General features: G+C 39.1%; 4 protein-coding genes across 4 annotated transcripts; all 4 read left to right on the top strand.

Annotated features, from left to right (window-relative positions):
• The first annotated feature begins 1775 nt into the window (after positions 1–1775).
• On the top strand, positions 1776–3491 carry LOC131939432 (dermatopontin-like). Its single transcript, XM_059297721.1, has 2 exons — positions 1776–2047; positions 3042–3491. The coding sequence occupies exons 1-2, from the start codon at positions 1816–1818 to the stop codon at positions 3359–3361; spliced, it is 552 nt and encodes a 183-aa protein (XP_059153704.1). The 5' UTR covers positions 1776–1815; the 3' UTR covers positions 3362–3491.
• A 5080-nt stretch (positions 3492–8571) lies between these two features.
• LOC131939430 (dermatopontin-like) lies at positions 8572–11809 on the top strand. Its single transcript, XM_059297718.1, has 2 exons — positions 8572–8852; positions 11304–11809. The coding sequence occupies exons 1-2, from the start codon at positions 8636–8638 to the stop codon at positions 11621–11623; spliced, it is 537 nt and encodes a 178-aa protein (XP_059153701.1). The 5' UTR covers positions 8572–8635; the 3' UTR covers positions 11624–11809.
• Positions 11810–13362: 1553 nt separating this feature from the next.
• Positions 13363–15599, top strand: LOC131939433 (dermatopontin-like). Its single transcript, XM_059297722.1, has 2 exons — positions 13363–13704; positions 14611–15599. Exons 1-2 carry the CDS (start codon positions 13467–13469, stop codon positions 14913–14915), a joined length of 543 nt encoding a protein of 180 aa, XP_059153705.1. The 5' UTR covers positions 13363–13466; the 3' UTR covers positions 14916–15599.
• Positions 15600–16981: 1382 nt separating this feature from the next.
• Positions 16982–18946, top strand: LOC131939438 (dermatopontin-like). The gene is made up of 2 exons (XM_059297728.1): positions 16982–17218; positions 18503–18946. Exons 1-2 carry the CDS (start codon positions 17014–17016, stop codon positions 18793–18795), a joined length of 498 nt encoding a protein of 165 aa, XP_059153711.1. The 5' UTR covers positions 16982–17013; the 3' UTR covers positions 18796–18946.
• Positions 18947–19282: the final 336 nt, after the last annotated feature.

Genomic DNA, 19282 nt, shown 5'->3' with positions numbered 1-19282 from the left:
AAAATTAAAATTTCTTAAAGGGGAGTATAGGCCTACAGAAACTGTAAAGATACTAAAGTTTGAACCTTTCAAAAGGAGAGATTTCATTTACGGTAAAGATACCAAAGTTTGAACTTTGTAAGCGAGTAGTGTTCAGATACTGTAAATATACTAAAATTAAAATTTATAAAAGGGGAGGAGTATACACAGACAGTATAGATACTAAAGTCTGAACTGTGTATTTTGGGAGTATTCAGATATTGTTATGATGCTGACGTTTGAACTTCGTAGAGGGGGAGTGTTTAGGTACTGTAAATATACTAACGTTTAAATGTTGTAATAGGGCGGGAGGTTGTAAAGAAACTGTAAAGCTACTAAACAACAAACCTTGTAAAAGGAGACTGTTCAGCGATTGTAGAGATACTAAAGTTTTGTACTTTGTACGTGGTCTAGCGGTGGAGAGCTAGACTACAAGCCCGAAAGTCTTGAGTTCGAATCTGAAACAAAAGTAGTTGGGCATAATGCTGACCACACTTTCCCATCAACACACATTTTTTTTTTCATATGTCGAAAAGTACCTGACACAGACGAACCCTACTTCATCTGCCATATGTGTCTAGGGCATGAACTAGAAAAGCTGATGATGATGAAATTGGAAGTTATCAGACACTGTAAACATACTAAAGTTTGAATTTTGTAAAGGGGGAGTGTTCAGATGCTGTAATGATACTAACATTAGAACTTTGTAAATTGGGAGTTTTCAGATACTGTAAACATACTAAAGTGTTAATGTTGTAACTGATGAATGTTCAGATACTGTAAAGATGCTAACAGAACTTTGTAAAGGGGTGCTCAGATACTGTAAAGATACTAACATTAAAGATTTGTACAGGGAGTATTCAGATACTGTAAATATACTAACATTAGAACTTTGTAAAGGGGTGCTCAGATACTGTAAAAATACTAACATTAGAACTTTGTAAAGGGATGTTCAGAATCTTTAAAGATACTAACATTAAAGATTTGTACAGGGAGTATTCAGATACTGTAAATATACTAACATTAGAACTTTGTAAAGGGGTGCTCAGATACTGTAAAAATACTAACATTAGAACTTTGTAAAGGGATGTTCAGAATCTTTAAAGATACTAACATTAAAGATTTGTACAGGGAGTATTCAGATACTGTAAATATACTAACATTAGAACTTTGTAAAGGGGTGCTCAGATACTGTAAAGATACTAACATTAGAACTTTGTAAAGGGATGTTCAGAATCTTTAAAGATACTAACATTAAAGATTTGTACAGGAGGGTATTCAGATACTGTAAACATACTAAAGGTTGAATTTTGTAACGGGGAGTGTTCAGATACTGTAAATATGCTAACATTAAAGATTTGCACAGGAGGGTATTCAGATACTGTAAATATACTAACATTAGAACTTTGTAAGAGCTTTTTTTGCAAATTGATAAGGTTTTTTTTTTTTAAATTTAAATTTAACTAAGTACTATAGTAGCAATAATAAACGGTGGAAAGAAGGCTGATCGTAAAGGGATTACTTACACTAAAGACCATTGGTGAGAATGTTTAGTTCTTTAAACCTGTTATGTGGTTTGTTTTCCGGTTAATTTTATAAACAATTTAATTGTATTATGAAACAAATAGCAAGCTTACAGCACCTAATTAGTCACAACTTAAAACTAATTGCGTCTCGTTAAGTTTTCAGCTGCGTTGGGCAAAACACCAATCAATATTTAATTAAAAAGTTCAATTTAAGCTGATGAAACCCGGCCGGTTTGCTTGACGTGGTTAGTCGAGTGGTCAGACTTTGACGATGTACGCTGTTGTGTTTGCCTTGTGCCTGGTGGGTGCCCTAGCCGAGCGGGATGACTCGGATCCGGATCGAGGTTTTGTCCACGAATGGAGAGAGGATTTCAACTTCAGGTGCCCGTCCGACCAGATCATCAACCGACTGGTCAGTGTCCACAGCAGTGAGAAGAATGACCGACGCTGGAGGATCTTGTGCAAGAGCGTGTCTAGTGGCACCAGGAACTGTGAGATGAGCGGTAAGAGAGGGGGTGATTACGTCACGGGGGTTGTGTGATGACGTCATCGGCTTATATTATTGTCTGGTCACTGAGTGTGGTTGTATATTGTTTGGTGCGACCGAATGATTGTAGTACCATCATTGGTGTATGAATCGGATAGAATGTAGTACTTTCATTTATTGATGAAATGTATTGATTGTACTACCATCATTACCATGATAACGCAGAATGTTTGTAGTATTATCCTTGTACGATACCGCGGAGTGATTGTAGTACCAACATCGGTTGATGAATCGGATAGAGTGTAGTAGCAGTGGCGTAGCGAGGTCGGGTGTCCCCCGGTGCGGCACTTAATGGTGTGACCCCCCAGAGGCATAGCTACCCTTCCCCGGGGGCAAACTTTCAAATTTTCGATTTGCACCACCCCCTCAAACTTTCGATTCGCACCCCCCCCCGTCAAGTTTTTCTCTATATATTTTGCAATTTTTTTTATTTTTTGCCTTTCTTGTCACCCCCCTAAATGGTGACTCCCGCTGCGCACCCCCCCCCCCCCTCGCTTCGCCTCTGTGTAGTAGCATCATTTATTGATGAAATGGATTAAATGTAGTAATATCATTGTATGAAAACGTATATTGATTGTAGTACGACCTTTGATGAATAGGTGGTTAGAGTGTTATACCATAACTGTTGGATGATTGTAGTTGCATCATTGGTTGATGAATTGGTTATTATGAAGTACTTTTATTTATTGGTGGCACTAAGTCATTGTTGTACCATCTTCAGTTGATGAGGCGGTTTGATTGTATTAATAGTTGTAAAGCGATTAAGTTATCAGTATAATGAGTGTTATGTCAGTATAATGACAGTGTTATGTCAATATGATGACAGTGTTATGTCATTATGATAACGACGTGATGTCAGTATGATGTTGACAGGATGTCATTACTATGACGACACGGTATTAGTATTAATTCAGTGACCTATTCAGTACATCTATATTCTTGTTCCACAGAGTACGCCAACGACTTCGATGAACCCCTCCTGTACAAATGTCCATCTGGCAAAGTCTTGACCGGCATTAAGAGCGACTACGATTCCAGAAGTAAAGACAGGCGCTACAGCTTCCAATGCTGCAAGGTCAGGAGATCAAACCCCAGCGACTGCAAACTTTCCGACTGGCAGAACAACTTCGGCGAGAAACTGAGGTACATGGTACCAGACGGGTGGGGTATCAGGGGCGTCTACAGCTTCCACAAGAACAAGGAGGAGGACAGGAGGTGGCGCTTCGAGGCTTGTGATTTGGACAGCAAATGTATGAGGGATGATTCCTAAACAGTGCGGTGCGCATTGGTGTGCAATTTTCTTAGTAGGATTGAGAGAGAAAAAAACTTAATAATCTCGAATAAAAACTTACAAAATTGACTGTTAAAGCAAAAATAAAGATTAAAGATTTAATTATTAATTTGTTTTGCTTAATATCATTGTTGTTTTTTAACATTTTAACAAATCTCGACGTGAATCGATCTCACAAGATTTGGGTTGGACCAGATTCGTAGAGAGGGGGGGGGGGGGGGCTGGGGGTGCGAACCGCACCGGGTGACACCATTTAGGGGGGATGACACCAAGGCAAAACATAGCAAAATATATAGAGAAAAACTTGAGGGGGGGGGGGGGGTGGAAATCGAAAGTCTGAGGTGGGGGTGCAAATCGAAAACTTGAGGGGGGTGCAAATCGAAAACTTGGGGGGGGGTGAAAATCGAAAGTTTGACCCCAGAAAGGTCGCTACGCCTCTGGGGGGTGACATCATTAAGTGCCGCACCGGGTGACACCCGACCTCGCTACGCCACTGGCTTGGACATCTCGCTTGACCTCTTGACCACCCCGCCATAATGCACACTGCAACATATGATGAATACCACACGGATGCAGTATGATCACGCCCCCCCCCCCCCCCCCCCTACACACACACCTCCAGAATTCATGCAATGGTTTTGGAAATATAAAGTCGGTTGTGTTATTAATGGGACGTAACCACATACCTATTGGACTAGAGAGAACAAAAAAGTTTAACGGAGTAGCTTCCCTTAATAAATATACACTTTTTACTTTCTCGTATATACGAAGTATAGAGAAAGTCTTGTAATCGTGCAAAAAAAAAAAAAAAAATCGAGATTTTTACAAATCTCGACGTTTCACACCTCACTGATACGGAAAAACATAATTTTGCAATCTTTTCTTTATGTCTGTGTGTCTGTCTGTGTGTCTGTCTGTCTGTCCGTGTGTAAACACGATAACTTGAGTACCGTTACAGCTAGGTTGATGAAATTTCATATATAAGTATTTAATCAAAATCGTAGATCCGTATCAACTTTTGAGCGATTTCCGATAACCGGAAGTGGTACTTTTCCTACTTTGAATTTTTCAAAAGCCTATAACTTGAGTACTATTTCAGATAGATAAATGAAATTTCATACGTAAGTAAAAGATCTAATTCTCTACCTTCTATAAAATTTTGAGTCATTTTCGTTGACTGGAAGTAGTACTTTACGCTACTTCCGATTTCTTATAAAACTAATGTAAATTTTAAAAGTAATAATAATATTGCGCACTATTATGCGCTTTTTTATTTGGCGTTCACTTGGTGTTCAATTAATTTGTCTACGAGATTTTATTCTATTTTTAAAACTTTAAGTATTTAAAATGGATTAAAAATCATGTCTATAGCCCGAGTTCCCATCCCCTGTTATTTTATATAAGAATATTCGAGAAAGTTTAGGGGAGATCACTCCCGGTTTATTTTTTAACGCAGAAAAAAATGTAGACCTCAATAGTTGTACAGGATTTGAGTGTTCACTTTTTGTCATTTAACTCAGTAAGGGTGGGGGGGATCTCGAAACTTTCCCGGGGAGTGGGGGTTGTAGACTGTGGTTGAAGTAGGCCTATATAAATTGTGTATAATAAAATTTCTGTTTCGTTGGGGGGGGGGGGGGGGATAAGACGAGCTTGGGAGGAGGGAACGCATCCCAAAGAAATGCCAGAAAGAAACTGCCATTTTAATTAAGCATGAGTGCATCGATAAAAAAAAAACAGGTTGATTTGGCTTATGTGTAGAAAAGTACACAAGTCAAAATTACATTCAAATTAATTTAATATCTAAAAATAATGCCGCAGTCACTATTTGTGTTGGCATTCTCACGTCCTTACTTGAGATACTTTACTTTAACACCATGACTCTGCCAAACGTGAGTCAGGTACCCATCAGAGCTGAGAAGGCTCAGGGGACGACCTACTGGCTAAATCCTGGATCCGAACCCGAGAATTTCTAGTAAGCAACGGTGTGCGCCATTGGTTAACCACACCGTCCCATTTTGTATTGACGTTATCGGCAATGCACCATCTTGAAGATACATTTCGGGTGGATGGTCATCTTGTTTTTGAGACACATGATCGTAAAAAGGGAGTTCACGGATTAGAGTGATGATGGTCAAGCGGTATAAATTAGATGCATGTGCGATGCGGATATACTGCCCATTACATAATTTGTTAGAAATGCTAAAATAATTAAAAAAAAATACAAATTCTGTCCATTACACTATTTTTCGGAATTGCTAAACTGCTAATAAGTAATAAAAATTAAATACAAATAAATTAACATAAAGCGTCGTCAATGTTTAAAGAGTAGTAGGATAGCAAGAGAGAGATACAGAGACTGAGAGAGAGAGAGAGAGAGAGAGAGAGAGAGAGAGAGATACTATCAGTGTTTGTATTCAAATCAGTGGCGTCGCTAGGTCGGGTGTCACCTGGTGCGGCAACTCATGGTGTCACCCCCCCCCTCCCCGAAAACAAAATACACACCGGGTGATAGTTTTAAATTTTAAAGGGTGCACAGTTAGTAGTAAAGATGTTTATCTATATTCCGTTATTAATCCAGATGGATTAACTTTAATTAACCCTAATTGAACTGACAATATGTATACCATATATATAGCATATTTCTTTTATATATTTTGCACGTTTTCGCCATGGTGTCACCCCCTAAATGGCGTCATCCGCTGCGTCGGCACCCCCGCCCCACGCCTCGCGGCGCCTCTGATTCAAATCGCTAGAGAGTATGAACCGAGTACCAATAATACTAAATACAGCTGCAGGCTAAAACACAATATTTAATTAAGTGTTTAAATGTGTATTGTTACAGAGTATGATTGTTTGGTGGTGGGGGGGGGGACTTTGTAACGACACACGTAGGTAGGTTACACACCAACACACGTCGTTGAGGTTAGGGTGCATGAACGCAGTTTAATATCATGTTTCGTTGATGTCAGGAGACAATGTAACCTAGAGTGTGTGTATGTGTGTGTGTGTGTGTGTGTGTGTGCGTGCGTGTGTATATGAGTCTGTGTGTGCGCGTGTGTGTGTAGGCCTATATATACATGTGTATGTGCGTGCGCGTGCGTGCGCACGTGTTCGTGTACGCGTGTGTGTGAGTGTGTGTGTGAGTGTGTGCGTGTGTGTATGTGTATGTGTGTGTATGTGTATGAGCGTCCGTGCGTGTGTGTGTCTGTGTACTTTTATGTGTGCGTGCATGTGTGTGTTTGTGTTTGTGTGTGCGAAGCGAATGGTTTAACAACAGAAAATTATCTCTGTACAACCTCCACACGTTTGTTGGCTTCATGCATAGGTTGCAAATTAACACTTTGTTTCTGAAACTGAGTGTTGTTGTTTCAAAAGAACGCTTAACTTTAAAGGAAACGTTAGGATTGGCCTAGGTTGTTGTAGGTGATTGTGTGTATGTGTATTGTATGTGTGTGTATGTGTGTGCGTGCGTATGTGTGTGTGTTTGGCCTCGGTTGTTGTAGGTGATTGTGTGTATGTGTATGTGTGTGTATGTGCGTGCGTGTGTGTGTGTGTGTGTTTGGCCTACGTTGTTGTAGGTGATTGGGGTGCATCATGGGAGAGGGTTGGGCTTCGACCCCCACACATGCTGACAGGGGTTGGTTGTGTCAGATCGATTGAATGGCTCTCCGGTTTTAGCTGGGGAGTTATCTAGTATCTACCTCCTAGATACGTTGGTGTGTTTTTTGTAACTCGGGGGTTGGGGGTGGGGGTAGCATTTGATCATCGGTGTTATTTTTGTCATTATGGGAGTTTGGTTGTGTCAGATCGATTGAATGGCTCTCCGGATTTAGCTACGGAGTTATCTAGTATCTACCTCCTAGATACGTTGGTGTGTTTTTTGTAACTCGGGGGTTGGGGGTGGGGGTAGCATTTGATCATCGGTGTTATTTTTGTCATTATGGGAGTTTGGTTGTGTCAGATCGATTGAATGGCTCTCCGGATTTAGCTGGGGAGTTATCTAGTATCGACTTCAAAGAAACGTATGTGTGTTTTTGTAAGACCTGGGGGTGGGGGCTAGGGGGGGGGGGGGTTAACGTTTGTTATCATAAGAGATGGGATATGTTTGTCATAATGAGAGGTGGGTGGTGTTGTATTTGTCAATATAAGAGGTGGGTGGTGTTGTATCTGTCAATATAAGAGGTGGGTGGTGTTGTATTTGTCAAAATAAGAGGTGGATGGTGTATTTGTCAATATAAGAGGTGGGTGGTGTTGTATTTTTCAATATAAGAGGTGGGTGGTGTTGTATTTGTCAATATAAGAGGTGGATGGTGTATTTGTCAATATAAGAGGTGGGTGGTGTTGTATTTTTCAATATAAAAAGTGGATGTTGTTGAATTTGCCAATAGAGGAGGTAAATGGTGGTGTATTTGTCAATATAAAAGGTGGGTGGTGTTGAATTTGCCAATATAGGAGGTGGATGGTTTTGTATTTGTCATTGCGAGAAGTGGGAGGTATTGCAATTGTCATTATGATAGTTGTGTGGTTTTTATGTTTGTCTTATCAAGAAATCAATTGATTATTGGAGATATAATTTTTTTTTGGCGGAGGGGGGTGGGGTGCAACAAAGGAAACGCGTGTTTAAATGCTTTCTGGTATTATATTTGTATACGAACATCGGTAAAAAAAAAGTTAACCCTTCGTATAATTGTGTTATGAATTGCAATTCTAAAACAAACTTTAATTTAAAGAGGGGCGACTACTTCTCTTAATATAATAAATAGTACATTGTATACATTACACGATTGTGGAACTTTTAGTATTTAAAAAATTATTCTCCCGTGATACACTCTCCAATAAAACATTAACATACTCAAGTAAACACTCTCACATTCTGATACACTCTCCAATAAAACATTAACATACTCAAGTAAACACTCCCACACTCTGATACACTCTCCAATAAAACATTAACATACTCAAGTAAACACTCTCACATTCTGATACACTCTCCAATAAAACATTAACATACTCAAGTAAACACTCTCACACTCTGACTATCTCTCCCTCCCTCTCTCTCCCCTTCTCTCCCTCCCTCTCTCTCCCTCTGTCGTGTGTCGTATAAATCACCCGTTGAACGAAGAAAATCTATTCTAATTAAAAATTTGCTTACGACGGGATTATCGACAATCCACCATCTTATAACAGCAACGTAACTTGTCCACATAGACCAGACAACATCGTGTCCACATACACTACAACAACACCCTAAAGATGCTGGCTGCGGTAGTGCTTGTTCTGTGTTTGGCTGGGGGTCTGGCTGACAGGGACGGTCGCCATGACGACAGCGACAGGCTAGAGAGGGAGCGCGAGTGCCCGAACGACGAGATCGTCACGGGGATTTATAGTGACAGGGACAGGAGTAATTCCAGGAGACCTCTCAAGATTACCTGCTCTAATGCCAAAAATACGTGGAAATGTGACAAAAGTGGTAGGTATCTCGGAGTAGGTTTTTATTCATGTAAAAACGGTGGTAGGTATATAGGAGTAGGTTTTTATTCATGTAAAAACGGCGGTAGGTATAGAGGAGTAGGTTTTTATTCATGCAAACACAGTGGTAAGTATATAGCATTACGTTTAGATTATTTGAAAAGTGGTAGGTACATAGCACTACTTTTTTATGTGAAAACAGTAGTAGATATATAGCACTACTTTTTTATGTGAAAACAGTGGTAGATATAAAGCAGTACTTTTTTATGTGATATAGTGGATTTTTTATGCTAAATAAGAGTCGTGGTCGAGTCGGTAAAGCTCATTATTTCTAAACTGAAAGTCCCGAGTTCGAACCACAGGGCATATGAAACTGTATAGCTGGCGACAGCAACTCTTCTAGCAGAGATAACTCTAAAATCAAACAACTGCTGCCTTGTAGTTTGTTCTTGTTAATTAGGTAACATTCACCTATATTAAAAGCGTAAATTGCGACCCTATACCACCATGAAACCATCTATCTTTTGAATCGTACTCAATAGGTTCCTGACATAGTATATACAGACACGTTAGTATAGAACACTCAATGTTTTGTTGTATTAACTATAAACTATTGTACAATCCCCTGGATGAAAGTCATCCTTCAGTTTCCTGGTATGGAAAATGTCCTAGACACGAAACGTAGTTTGTGAGCACCTGATATCAAAATAAAATACTCCTCTTTCATCATTATCATCTTTTCCCACTCATGCTCGAAACAAGTGAGGCAGATGAAGTAGAGTTAATCTGGTTTCATTGACCTCGGCGTATGAGAGACCGTGTAGTCAGCACTATTACCAGCCGCCTTTGTTTGACTAAAGAAAGCCAGGTACACAAAAGAGCTGGGTGGACTCCAGGACGTCAAATAGACTAGAGCTCGGGATTCGAACATAAGATGTTCGGGTTAGCGGCCATGAGTTATACCACCCAACCACTTGGTCGCTCAGTATGGCAATTTATAGAATTCGCAATCAATGGATATTGTTTACTTCGATTGACGGAAACTGGCATTGTTTGTTTGGGCGCATGAGCACTTAGCTTTAAAGCCCCAATGAAACACAACTCACAATAAAATACTTAAAAAAAACTTTTAAAAAAACCACGTTTTTCTTGTGGACTAAAAAGTAGAAAATAAAATTTTCTTTTGTGCTTCCTCGAGCTGTGCAGGTTCTTGAGATGACTGACAAAAAACGTGGGTACGTTCACCATCAAATTTCCCGACCCATCTGCCCGACCCACGTTTTTTGTCAGTCATCACAAGAACCTGCACAGCTCGAGGAAGCACAAAAGAAAATTTTATTTTCTACTTTTTAGTCCGTTGCTACACATGAAAAACGTGGTTTTTAAAAAAGTGTTTATAAATACACGGACTAAAAACTTGAGCGACCAGGATTCGAACCTGGGTTGTCGCGGCCACAACGCGAAGTACTAACCACTATACGATCACGGCCAGCGCGCTCACATCGAGTGGGGCCGAAGTAACTGGGTCAATAGGCCTCCAGTCTTGTCGGTATCTTTAGAAATCATGTCCTCAATTTTATGGTCCTTGGGGCGTAATTAAATTAAGCTAATTACGGTCACTAATTGCTAGTTTTTATGATTGCATCTGAAATTGTTAGGCGAAAGTAGCATGCATGCCAAATTTCAGGTCTATAGAGCAATCAGAAGTGGGCTAATTTTCGATGTCAATTTTAACAACAAACATCCAAACAAACAAACAAACGCGAAGCTGAGTTAAGAAAAACGTGTTAAAAAACAATCTTAAATAAACGTTTAGTCGTAAAACTTAGTGTATGGTTTGACAGTGCTGTTTGTAGTTGGTCAAAAACTGTTATGATTCTGTTTTTTTTTTTCAAAGAAACAGCTGATTAAATCTTTTTTGGGCCGACATAATTTCTCTTCTTGAAGTCTAAGGAATGCTCCGATGCATAATGCTGACTTATTTTCAGATCCTTAATATAAACATTAACTGGCTGATAGAATATTCGGTGACCGGAAAGACCCGCAACGGAAAACTGATCCACGGAAAACTGCGCACATAAAAAATGCGAGGGGACATTATTTGTTTTCTTCATTCGGGCATTTATAGACATTAGAAAAATGACCACATGTATATTGTTTCATAATAGAGCATATTCCCTCAAAATAAGACAAATTTGAAGTTTATTAAAATAATTAGATTGTATTTGTTTATTTATCTATTTGCGCAGTTTTCCATTGCGCAGTTTTCCAATTGCGCCTTTTTCTGGGAACCATAATAATCACATAAGCTATTGTTAAATTGGAGTCTACAAGGCTTCATACGGATGACATCCAACTAGACCTTTCTCGAGCAAAATTTAAACTTGGGTGTAAAATATGTTTTTAATTTTCCTATAACGAGAAGCTGATCGTTTTACTTTTTTTATCCCAGGTTATGTCAACAAATTCGAAGATTCCTTCCACTACAAATGTCCTTCTGACAAAGTCCTGACCGGCATTAAAAGCCTGTACAACCCCCACGCCAACGACCACAGGTTCAGCTTCCAGTGCTGCAAGGTCAGGAGGTCAAGGCCAACCAACTGCCGGAGGTCAGAGATGTACGACCTGAGCGAGGACGTCCGTCTCCGCGTCCCCCGCGGTTGGGCCGTCACGGAGGTTCACAGTTTCTACAAGAGGCGGGCCGAGGGCCGCAAGTGGCGGTTTGAGATCTGCGAGCTGGATAGACACCACCGTCATCACGACGACAACTGAGAAGTTCTTCTGGGACACTCACAATGGTCGTTTGAAATACTGGAGACTTATCGCTGAAATATAAAAATGTTTCGAAAATAAATACATTTGCTTGTATAGGTCGATGTGTTTTGTTCAAAATTTAAATATCTGGAATTACTGGTATTTTAAATGTAGATGAGTATTAAAATGAAATATTAGAAATTAGTCTTTTTATGTGTATATCTCATATTTATTTATTATTTGTCTACGTTTTGTAAATTGAGAAAAAACTAAATGTGTTGTTTAAGCAATTTATTTTTAGACACCCTAACATAAAGTCAAACACTATAAACAGACACACTAAAAGACACACAGAATCAGTCAACTGTACTACCATTAAAATACGTTACCATCTGTAAACCTATTAGACGGCTTGGCCTAGCGGTAGAGAGCTAGACTTATAACCCGAACGTTGCGAGTTCGAATCCAGGTTCAAGTCAATAAAACGACCCTGAGTACACTCAGCACATATAAGTACCTAACCCACGTTAGCCAAAGTTAAGGCAGCTGGGCATAATGCTGACCACATTATCCCTTCATATGCCGGGGTCACTGATTTTAACAGAATGAACTCTACTTCTTCTGCCTCATTTGTCTTGGGTACAAACGGGAAAATATGATGGTCTCTAAACCTATGTGTATGACGAAGGCAAAATACCAAGGCTTTAATTGGATCAAATTAACTGAAGAAGAGTTAAACTAATTGACAAGGTTTAAGATATTTAGTTAAATGAGTGAAAAATCATTTTTTTAAAAATCGTAAGTTTTTTTTTTAAATAGTCTAAATATAGTGTGTACATTGTCAAAGCAAAACCTTCATAAAAACCATACACTAATTATATGAGGGAGATACATTTAGAAAGAGTCGATAAACAGTAGGCATATTATTTTACTTATGTTTCACATATTCCAGCATATTTAGTACACATATATGTCAAAGGTCAAACACGCTGTGTAATTTAGAATTCGTTAACGAAACGTAAGCGTATAGATAAGTAGGTATGTGTTTTTCACAATATTTGGTTAAGTTTTAGGTTAGAGTTAAGTTAGATTTGTTCTAACACAGCAGATTCATTCAATCTCAGGAGCGGTTTTTGTATATATACTGTAGAAGTATGATTGAAAAATGTTGTTGGGTCTTGGTACATTTCACCATCACGTATGATGATGGTAACTGATCTAATTTTACCATCAGATATGATAATGGTAACTAATCTAATGGTGTGTATAGCTTGTTAGTCCAAAGCATATATGGCCACACCATTTGAACTCTGTTCACACCATATCACAATCCTCTTTTCCCTGTTCGGGCCCAAGACACATGGGGCAGATGAAGTAGAGTTCATCTGTTTCTATGACTTCGACATATAAGCGTATATATTGGTCAGCCGTATACAGGGCCGACCATGTTTCCTTAACGTAAGTCAGGTACCTATCAAAGCTGTGAATAATTGGAGACATCCTACAGTCACAAGTCCGAACCGAGATCCGAACTCGAGACCCTTAGCCTAGCAGCCAAATTTCCCTAATTCGCAAACACCAAACTACAGTCTTTAGCCCAACAACCCCCCCCCCCAATCATGCAGTCCCCCTCACCCCTACCATTAACATAAGGTAAACAACTGTTCGAGAAAAATCTATTTTAATTAACACCTGCTTACTGCGCAATTTTTTAAACTATTTAACGACCGCTTGTTCGGTTTAATAGTGCACAGATACGGCGTAGGGTAAAACAGTGTTGAATATCATTGTAACCAATTACAGTAGACAATAACAGTAGTTCTACACCAATTACAGTAGACAATAACAGTAGTTCTACACCATGCTGTACGTTGCTGGGGTTCTGTTTTGGCTGAGTCTTGTCGCAGCTCAAAGACCAAAGACGGCGCCGTTCCGCGAGAGACGAGAGGTCGGGGACCGTCTCAAGACATGGGAGCATGAGTGCCCCGGGGACGGGGTCATCAAAGAGATCTACTTGGATCGTGGTGAGATCGGATCTGACCGACCCCTGAGATTTACCTGTTCAGAAGCGATGGATGTCTACAGGTGTGAAAACAGCGGTGAGTGATGAAGATAACATTTTAAACTTAGTTGTTCTGTGGGACGACGTGGCCTAGCGGTAGCGCGCTAGAATGCTAACACAAAAGTCTCGAGATCGAATCCATGTTCAAATCTGTAGAACGTGCTTGCGTCCTTCCAGCTCTGACTTGTACCTAACTCACGTTAAGGGAGATAAAAGCGGCTTGGCATAGTGCTCACCAAATTATCCCTTCGCTTACTGAGGTCGCAGAAACAGGTGAACTCTACTTCACTTGCCCCGTAGAACATAAGGTGTTTAAGGAAACTTTACTCACTTTACTCAGTTCTCCTGGGCTACATTGCATCTGCTGAACATAAATCATCATGTTTCTTATCCGTTCTTAGTTGTAATATTTAAGCTAATTCACTCCATTACAATTGAGCAATTTGTGTCAACACATTTTACGTCTTAAAGCCGGCTTACTTTCTAGCTTGCTTTTCTTTCTAGATTTGCTTACATAGCCTGTGTCTACTCAAAATGATTTGCAAGGCAGTGATTGTTTAACTGCAGATATGTATATCCAGGATAAAGTTTGTATCCCTAGCTGACAAGTGTTATATGAAAGGGAATGTATATGCTATGAAAACAAGAAAATAAAAGAACTGCTATTTCTTTAGTAAAAGCTTTAGGCGTTTTAAAAGACTCAGTGCTTCATATAAAGTATATTTCTTTTTTCTGTTTCATTTAATCAACCCCCCCCCCTCTTTTAGCCTTTACTATTTTTCTCTCTCTCTCTCTCTCTTTCTCTCTCTCTCTATCTCTCTGTCTTTGTCACACAGACACACACACACACACAACTACCACCATACAACAGCAAACGCATATCTCATTGTCAATTGGCGTTTTGTACCCCAATTTAAGATAACAATTCAATGTTCTATCCCAGGTTACGTCAACAAGCTGACCGACTCCTTCCACTACAAATGTCCTTCTGACAAAGTCCTGACCGGCATTAAAAGCCTGTACAACCCCCACGCCAACGACCACAGGTTCAGCTTCCAGTGCTGCAAGGTCAGGAGGTCAAGGCCGACCAACTGCCGGAGGTCAGAGATGTACGACCTGAGCGAGGACGTCCGTCTCCGCGTCCCCCGCGGTTGGGCCGTCACGGAGGTTCACAGTTTCTACAAGAGGCGGGCCGAGGGCCGCAAGTGGCGGTTTGAGATCTGCGAGACACTAAAGCCCTCACGATAACAACTGAGAAGTTCTTGTGGGCAAGTCACTGTAGTATTGTGAACTACTGGAGACTAATCTCAGAAATATAGGAATCCTACAAAAATAAATACATTTTCTTTAGTTAGTTCGATGTGGTTTGTTCAAAATTTGAATATAATTTATTTTTACCCTACGGAATTGCTAGTATTTTAAATTTAGCGGGTCATTAAAAAGAAACTATTGTAATGAGTCTTTTTACTTTCTCGTATATACGAAGTATAGAGAAAGTATTGTAATCGTGCACAAAAATCACTTGAAATTTTAACTATTTTTACCGTATTACACCTCAGTCCTTCATCACATCCGAAGTATAGAGGACTTATTTTAATCGGGCAAAAATTATCAATCCAGATTTATCAAAATTAAAAGGTTTTATGCGTATTCCAGTCTGAAAAACTGGGCTTTGCAATTCTGTCCGTATGTCTGTGTGTCTGTGTGTGTGTGTGTCCGTGTGTAAACACGATAACTTGAGTACCGTTACAGCTAGGTTGATGAAATTTCATATATAAGTATTTTATCAAAATCGTAGATCCGTATCAACTTTTGAGCGATTTCGGATAACCGGAAGTGGTACTTTTTCTACTTTGAATTTTTCAAAAGCCTATAACTTGAGTACTATTTCAGATAGATAAATAAAATTTGATATGTAAGTAAAAGATCTAATTCTCTACCTTCTGTCAAATTTTGAGAATTTTTCGTTGACCGGAAGTACTTATTTACGCTACTTCCGATTTCTCAAAAAACGAATGTAAATTTTAAAAGTACTAATAATATTGCGCACTATTATGCGCTTTTTTATTCGCGTTCACTTGGTGTGCAATTAATTTGTCTACGAGATTTTATTCTATTTTTAAAACTTTAAGTATTTAAAATGGATTAAAAATCATGTCTATAGCCCGAGTTCCCATCCCCTGTTATTTTATATAAGAATATTCGAGAAAGTTTAGGGGAGATCACTCCCGGTTTATTTATGTGTATATCTGATTGTTGTATTTTTTCCTAATATCTATGTGTGTACGGGTAACATAAACTGAATTAAGCTGTCGTGTACTTCATTTCTCTCAAGAAGCATTTCAGAAAAAATTACAAATTTTAATTGAAAAAAAAATAATTGTATTTGTTTTGGTCCATAGTGTTGTCTTTTAATTCCGTCTGGTTTTATTTTCCTTCAGTTTTGTCGCAGGGGTTATATCGACATTTAAAATGACAAAGATCTTCCGAAGAATAAAAGTCGTATTGTAGATGAAGTAGAATTGACACGATATTGAAGTCAAGGTTTCAAATGATCGGGTAGCCAGAAGAAACCCTCTTAAGTCTGGTACTTTCTAGAATGTGTGTGCAATTAGAGAAGTCTTCAACAGGAGTGTGTGGAAGGGAACGTAACGGGTGTAACCATGTAAAGGGATATATCCGTTCACTCATGTGTCCAGTCTCCGCTTGGCCAGGAGTGGAGTTGTCACACGTCACGATAATTTTTATCTTTGACAGTGTTACGACACTCGTTATGCTCAGCACTTTAGGTCCCTTACATTACGCTACAGACTGTATTCTCAGTTCATGCATTCCCAGTTCAGGTGCTACACACTAACTGCTACACGCCAACTGCTACACACCAACAGCTACATACCAACTGCTACACACCAACTGCTACACATCAACTGCTACACACCAACACAAGCTCTGCCACTCATAAACTATCAAATTGTATGTGAACTTCTGCCCTCCCAAAACACAACACAAAACCAAGGGATACAACTATGTAGAAATAGATGGTACTTGTTGTTCAAATTGAAATACGCACTCCCACGCACCATCAGGTAAGGGGTCATCCATTTATGACGTCCACGCGGAAAGGGGGGGGGGGGGCGGAAAGGGGGGTGGTAGGGTGGGTGTACGACTTAATACACATGAAACCATAAACGTTGTAATTAGCTTCCTAAAGGCCTCAGCATCCAAAACCGTGTACATCTAATACATCACCCAATCAATGACTAATTATAAACAAAGCTACATCACAAGTTTCCCCTCAGTTTTAAGTATCAACACTGGCTAAGCTAAGGTAAACAAGCACAGAAAGATGTTAGCTGGAGTTGTAGTGTCTGCGTGTCTTGCTGTGGTGCTGCCTCTCAAGACGTTGTCTGCACGCAGGGACTACCATCACAGGTGTCCCAAGGATGGGATCATCAATGGGATCGTGAGCGAACGAAGTGGGATCAGATATGACCGTGCCATGAGATTTGTTTGCCGTAAGGGGCTGTTGACCTTCCAATGTGAAAACAGCGGTAAGGCTAAGGCTCTTATTTAGTTTAATTGATACGTTATCTAGTTCTCAATTTTTACTTTCTCGTATATACGAAGTAAAGAGAAAGTCTTGTAATCGCGCAAAAAAAAAAAAAAAATCGAGACTTTTGCAAATCTCGACGTTTTACACCTCACTGATACGGAAAAACATAATTTTGCAATATTTTCCGTATGTCTGTGGGTATTTGTGTGTGTGTGTGTGTCTGTGTCTGTGTAAACACGATAACTTGAGTACCGTTACAGCTAGGTTGAAGAAATTTCATATATAAGTATTTTATCAAAATCGTAGATACTGTTCAACTTTTGAGCGATTACTGATAACCGGAAGTGGTACTTTTTCTACTTTGAATTTTTCAAAAGCCTTTAACTTGAGTATTACTTCAGATAGATAAATGAAATTTCACATGTAAGTAAAAGATCTAATTATCAACCTTCTGTCAAATTTTGAGTAATTTCCGTTGACCGAAAGTACTAATTTACGCTATTTCCGATTTCTCAAAAAACGCATGTAAATTTATAAAGTACTAATAATATTGCGCACTATTATGAACATCTTTATTTGACGTTCGCTTGGTGCGCATTTCTTTTTTCTATGAGATGATATTCTATTTTAAAAAGGTTAAGTATTTAAAATGGATTTAAAATCATAACTATATCCCGAGTTCCCATCCCCTGTTGTTTTATATAAGAATATTCGAGAAAGTTTAGGGGAGATCACTCCCGGTTTATTTGTTTTTAGTTTAAAGCAAGATTAAATAGAAACAAAAAGATTTCTAATATAATTCACATCAAGAATGAAGTTAATAGCCTATGGCATACACTTATTCTTAAAAGTATTTATTTAGAATAAATTGATACGTTATCAAGTTCTCGATTTGTTTTTTACAACATAGGCCTACGATTTAAGTTTCAAGAAAATAGTTTTAATCAAATTCAAATATGTATAACAAATTCGAGAAATGGTTAACTGCCTTTTGTATACATTTGATATAAAACAATAGTAGTAAGTACATTCCGAAATGTATAGACAAGAAGTATACTCTCGCTTGCTAACCCGGCTAACAAGACCTATCGCGTATTTCACAATACCATCGACCGTCTATTTATGTGTCATGGAGGTAGAATTAGAAGTCTAGTGGAAAGATAATTAGATATAGACCACACCGGAAAATGGTGCAGAAGATAGTGTGCGTGTGTCTGTGTGTGTGTGCATGTGTATACAAAAAAATTTCGCTGAGATTAAACGGGTTGTATTTCTCATTTAGGTTACGTCACCAAACTCAAAGAATCTTTCGACTTCCGGTGTCCGGCTGACACAGTTCTAGCCGGAGTGAGCAGCCGGTTCGACCGGCTAGCCAGGGATCGCCAGTTCAGCTTCCGGTGCTGCAAGGTCAGGAGGTCAAGGACGTCTACTTGCAGGAAGTCCGGCTGGTACGGTGCCAGTGACGACATCAGGCTGCAGGTACCACCCGGGTGGGCCGTTAGTGAACTTAATAGCCAGTACGTGGGGAGGGGTGGGGGTCGAAGTTGGAGGATAGAGATATGTTATCTTGCCTGAAGGAGATTTTATAGACAACATAACATTTCAAACATGACTGCTATTTACAATATTTTAAAATTTATCAAATTAAAGAAAAAAATAACTTTGTACAATTTCGCCTTAACTTTCTATAAACTTGCAATTAAATTAAATTATTCATTTATCAACATTTATGGGTTTATTATATTTTTTATTCTACTTACCTTGTTCTTATAGTATGTACATCAATAAAACACAATAAGACACACTATGGTACATTATCTCGTTCTATTCCCATAGGGCAGATGAAGTTAAGTTTATCTTTTTCAATGACCTTGTCATATAAATGGATAGAATGGTCAGCACTATGCCCAATCGTCTTTACTTTCCCTAAATTGGGTCAGGTACCTATCAGAGCTGGGTGTATTCAGGGACGTTCTACTGACTTGAACTCAAATTTCAACTCTACTTCTTCTTCTTCGTTCTTAATTTTTAGTGTTGGAAGGGATCGAGTCTTATCTGTTTG

The sequence above is a fragment of the Physella acuta genome, unplaced genomic scaffold (genome assembly GCF_028476545.2).
Source record: "Physella acuta isolate Inbredline_101_S28 unplaced genomic scaffold, ASM2847654v3 ptg000279l, whole genome shotgun sequence".
Taxonomy (NCBI): Eukaryota; Metazoa; Mollusca; class Gastropoda; family Physidae; genus Physella; species Physella acuta.
Note: the sequence above shows the minus strand (reverse complement) of the source record. Positions and strands in the feature narration are given on the sequence as shown.

Excerpts from the sequence above, each read along its gene's own strand:
- LOC131939430 (XM_059297718.1), top strand. The coding sequence starts at position 8,636 with ATGCTGGCTGCGGTAGTGCTTGTTCTGTGTTTGGCTGGGGGTCTGGCT. Across the intron at positions 8,853-11,303 it reads GTGGAAATGTGACAAAAGTG|GTTATGTCAACAAATTCGAA; the intron begins GTAGGTATCTCG and ends TTTTTATCCCAG.
- LOC131939432 (XM_059297721.1), top strand. The coding sequence starts at position 1,816 with ATGTACGCTGTTGTGTTTGCCTTGTGCCTGGTGGGTGCCCTAGCCGAG. Across the intron at positions 2,048-3,041 it reads CAGGAACTGTGAGATGAGCG|AGTACGCCAACGACTTCGAT; the intron begins GTAAGAGAGGGG and ends CTTGTTCCACAG.
- LOC131939438 (XM_059297728.1), top strand. The coding sequence starts at position 17,014 with ATGTTAGCTGGAGTTGTAGTGTCTGCGTGTCTTGCTGTGGTGCTGCCT. Across the intron at positions 17,219-18,502 it reads CTTCCAATGTGAAAACAGCG|GTTACGTCACCAAACTCAAA; the intron begins GTAAGGCTAAGG and ends TTTCTCATTTAG.
- LOC131939433 (XM_059297722.1), top strand. The coding sequence starts at position 13,467 with ATGCTGTACGTTGCTGGGGTTCTGTTTTGGCTGAGTCTTGTCGCAGCT. Across the intron at positions 13,705-14,610 it reads CTACAGGTGTGAAAACAGCG|GTTACGTCAACAAGCTGACC; the intron begins GTGAGTGATGAA and ends GTTCTATCCCAG.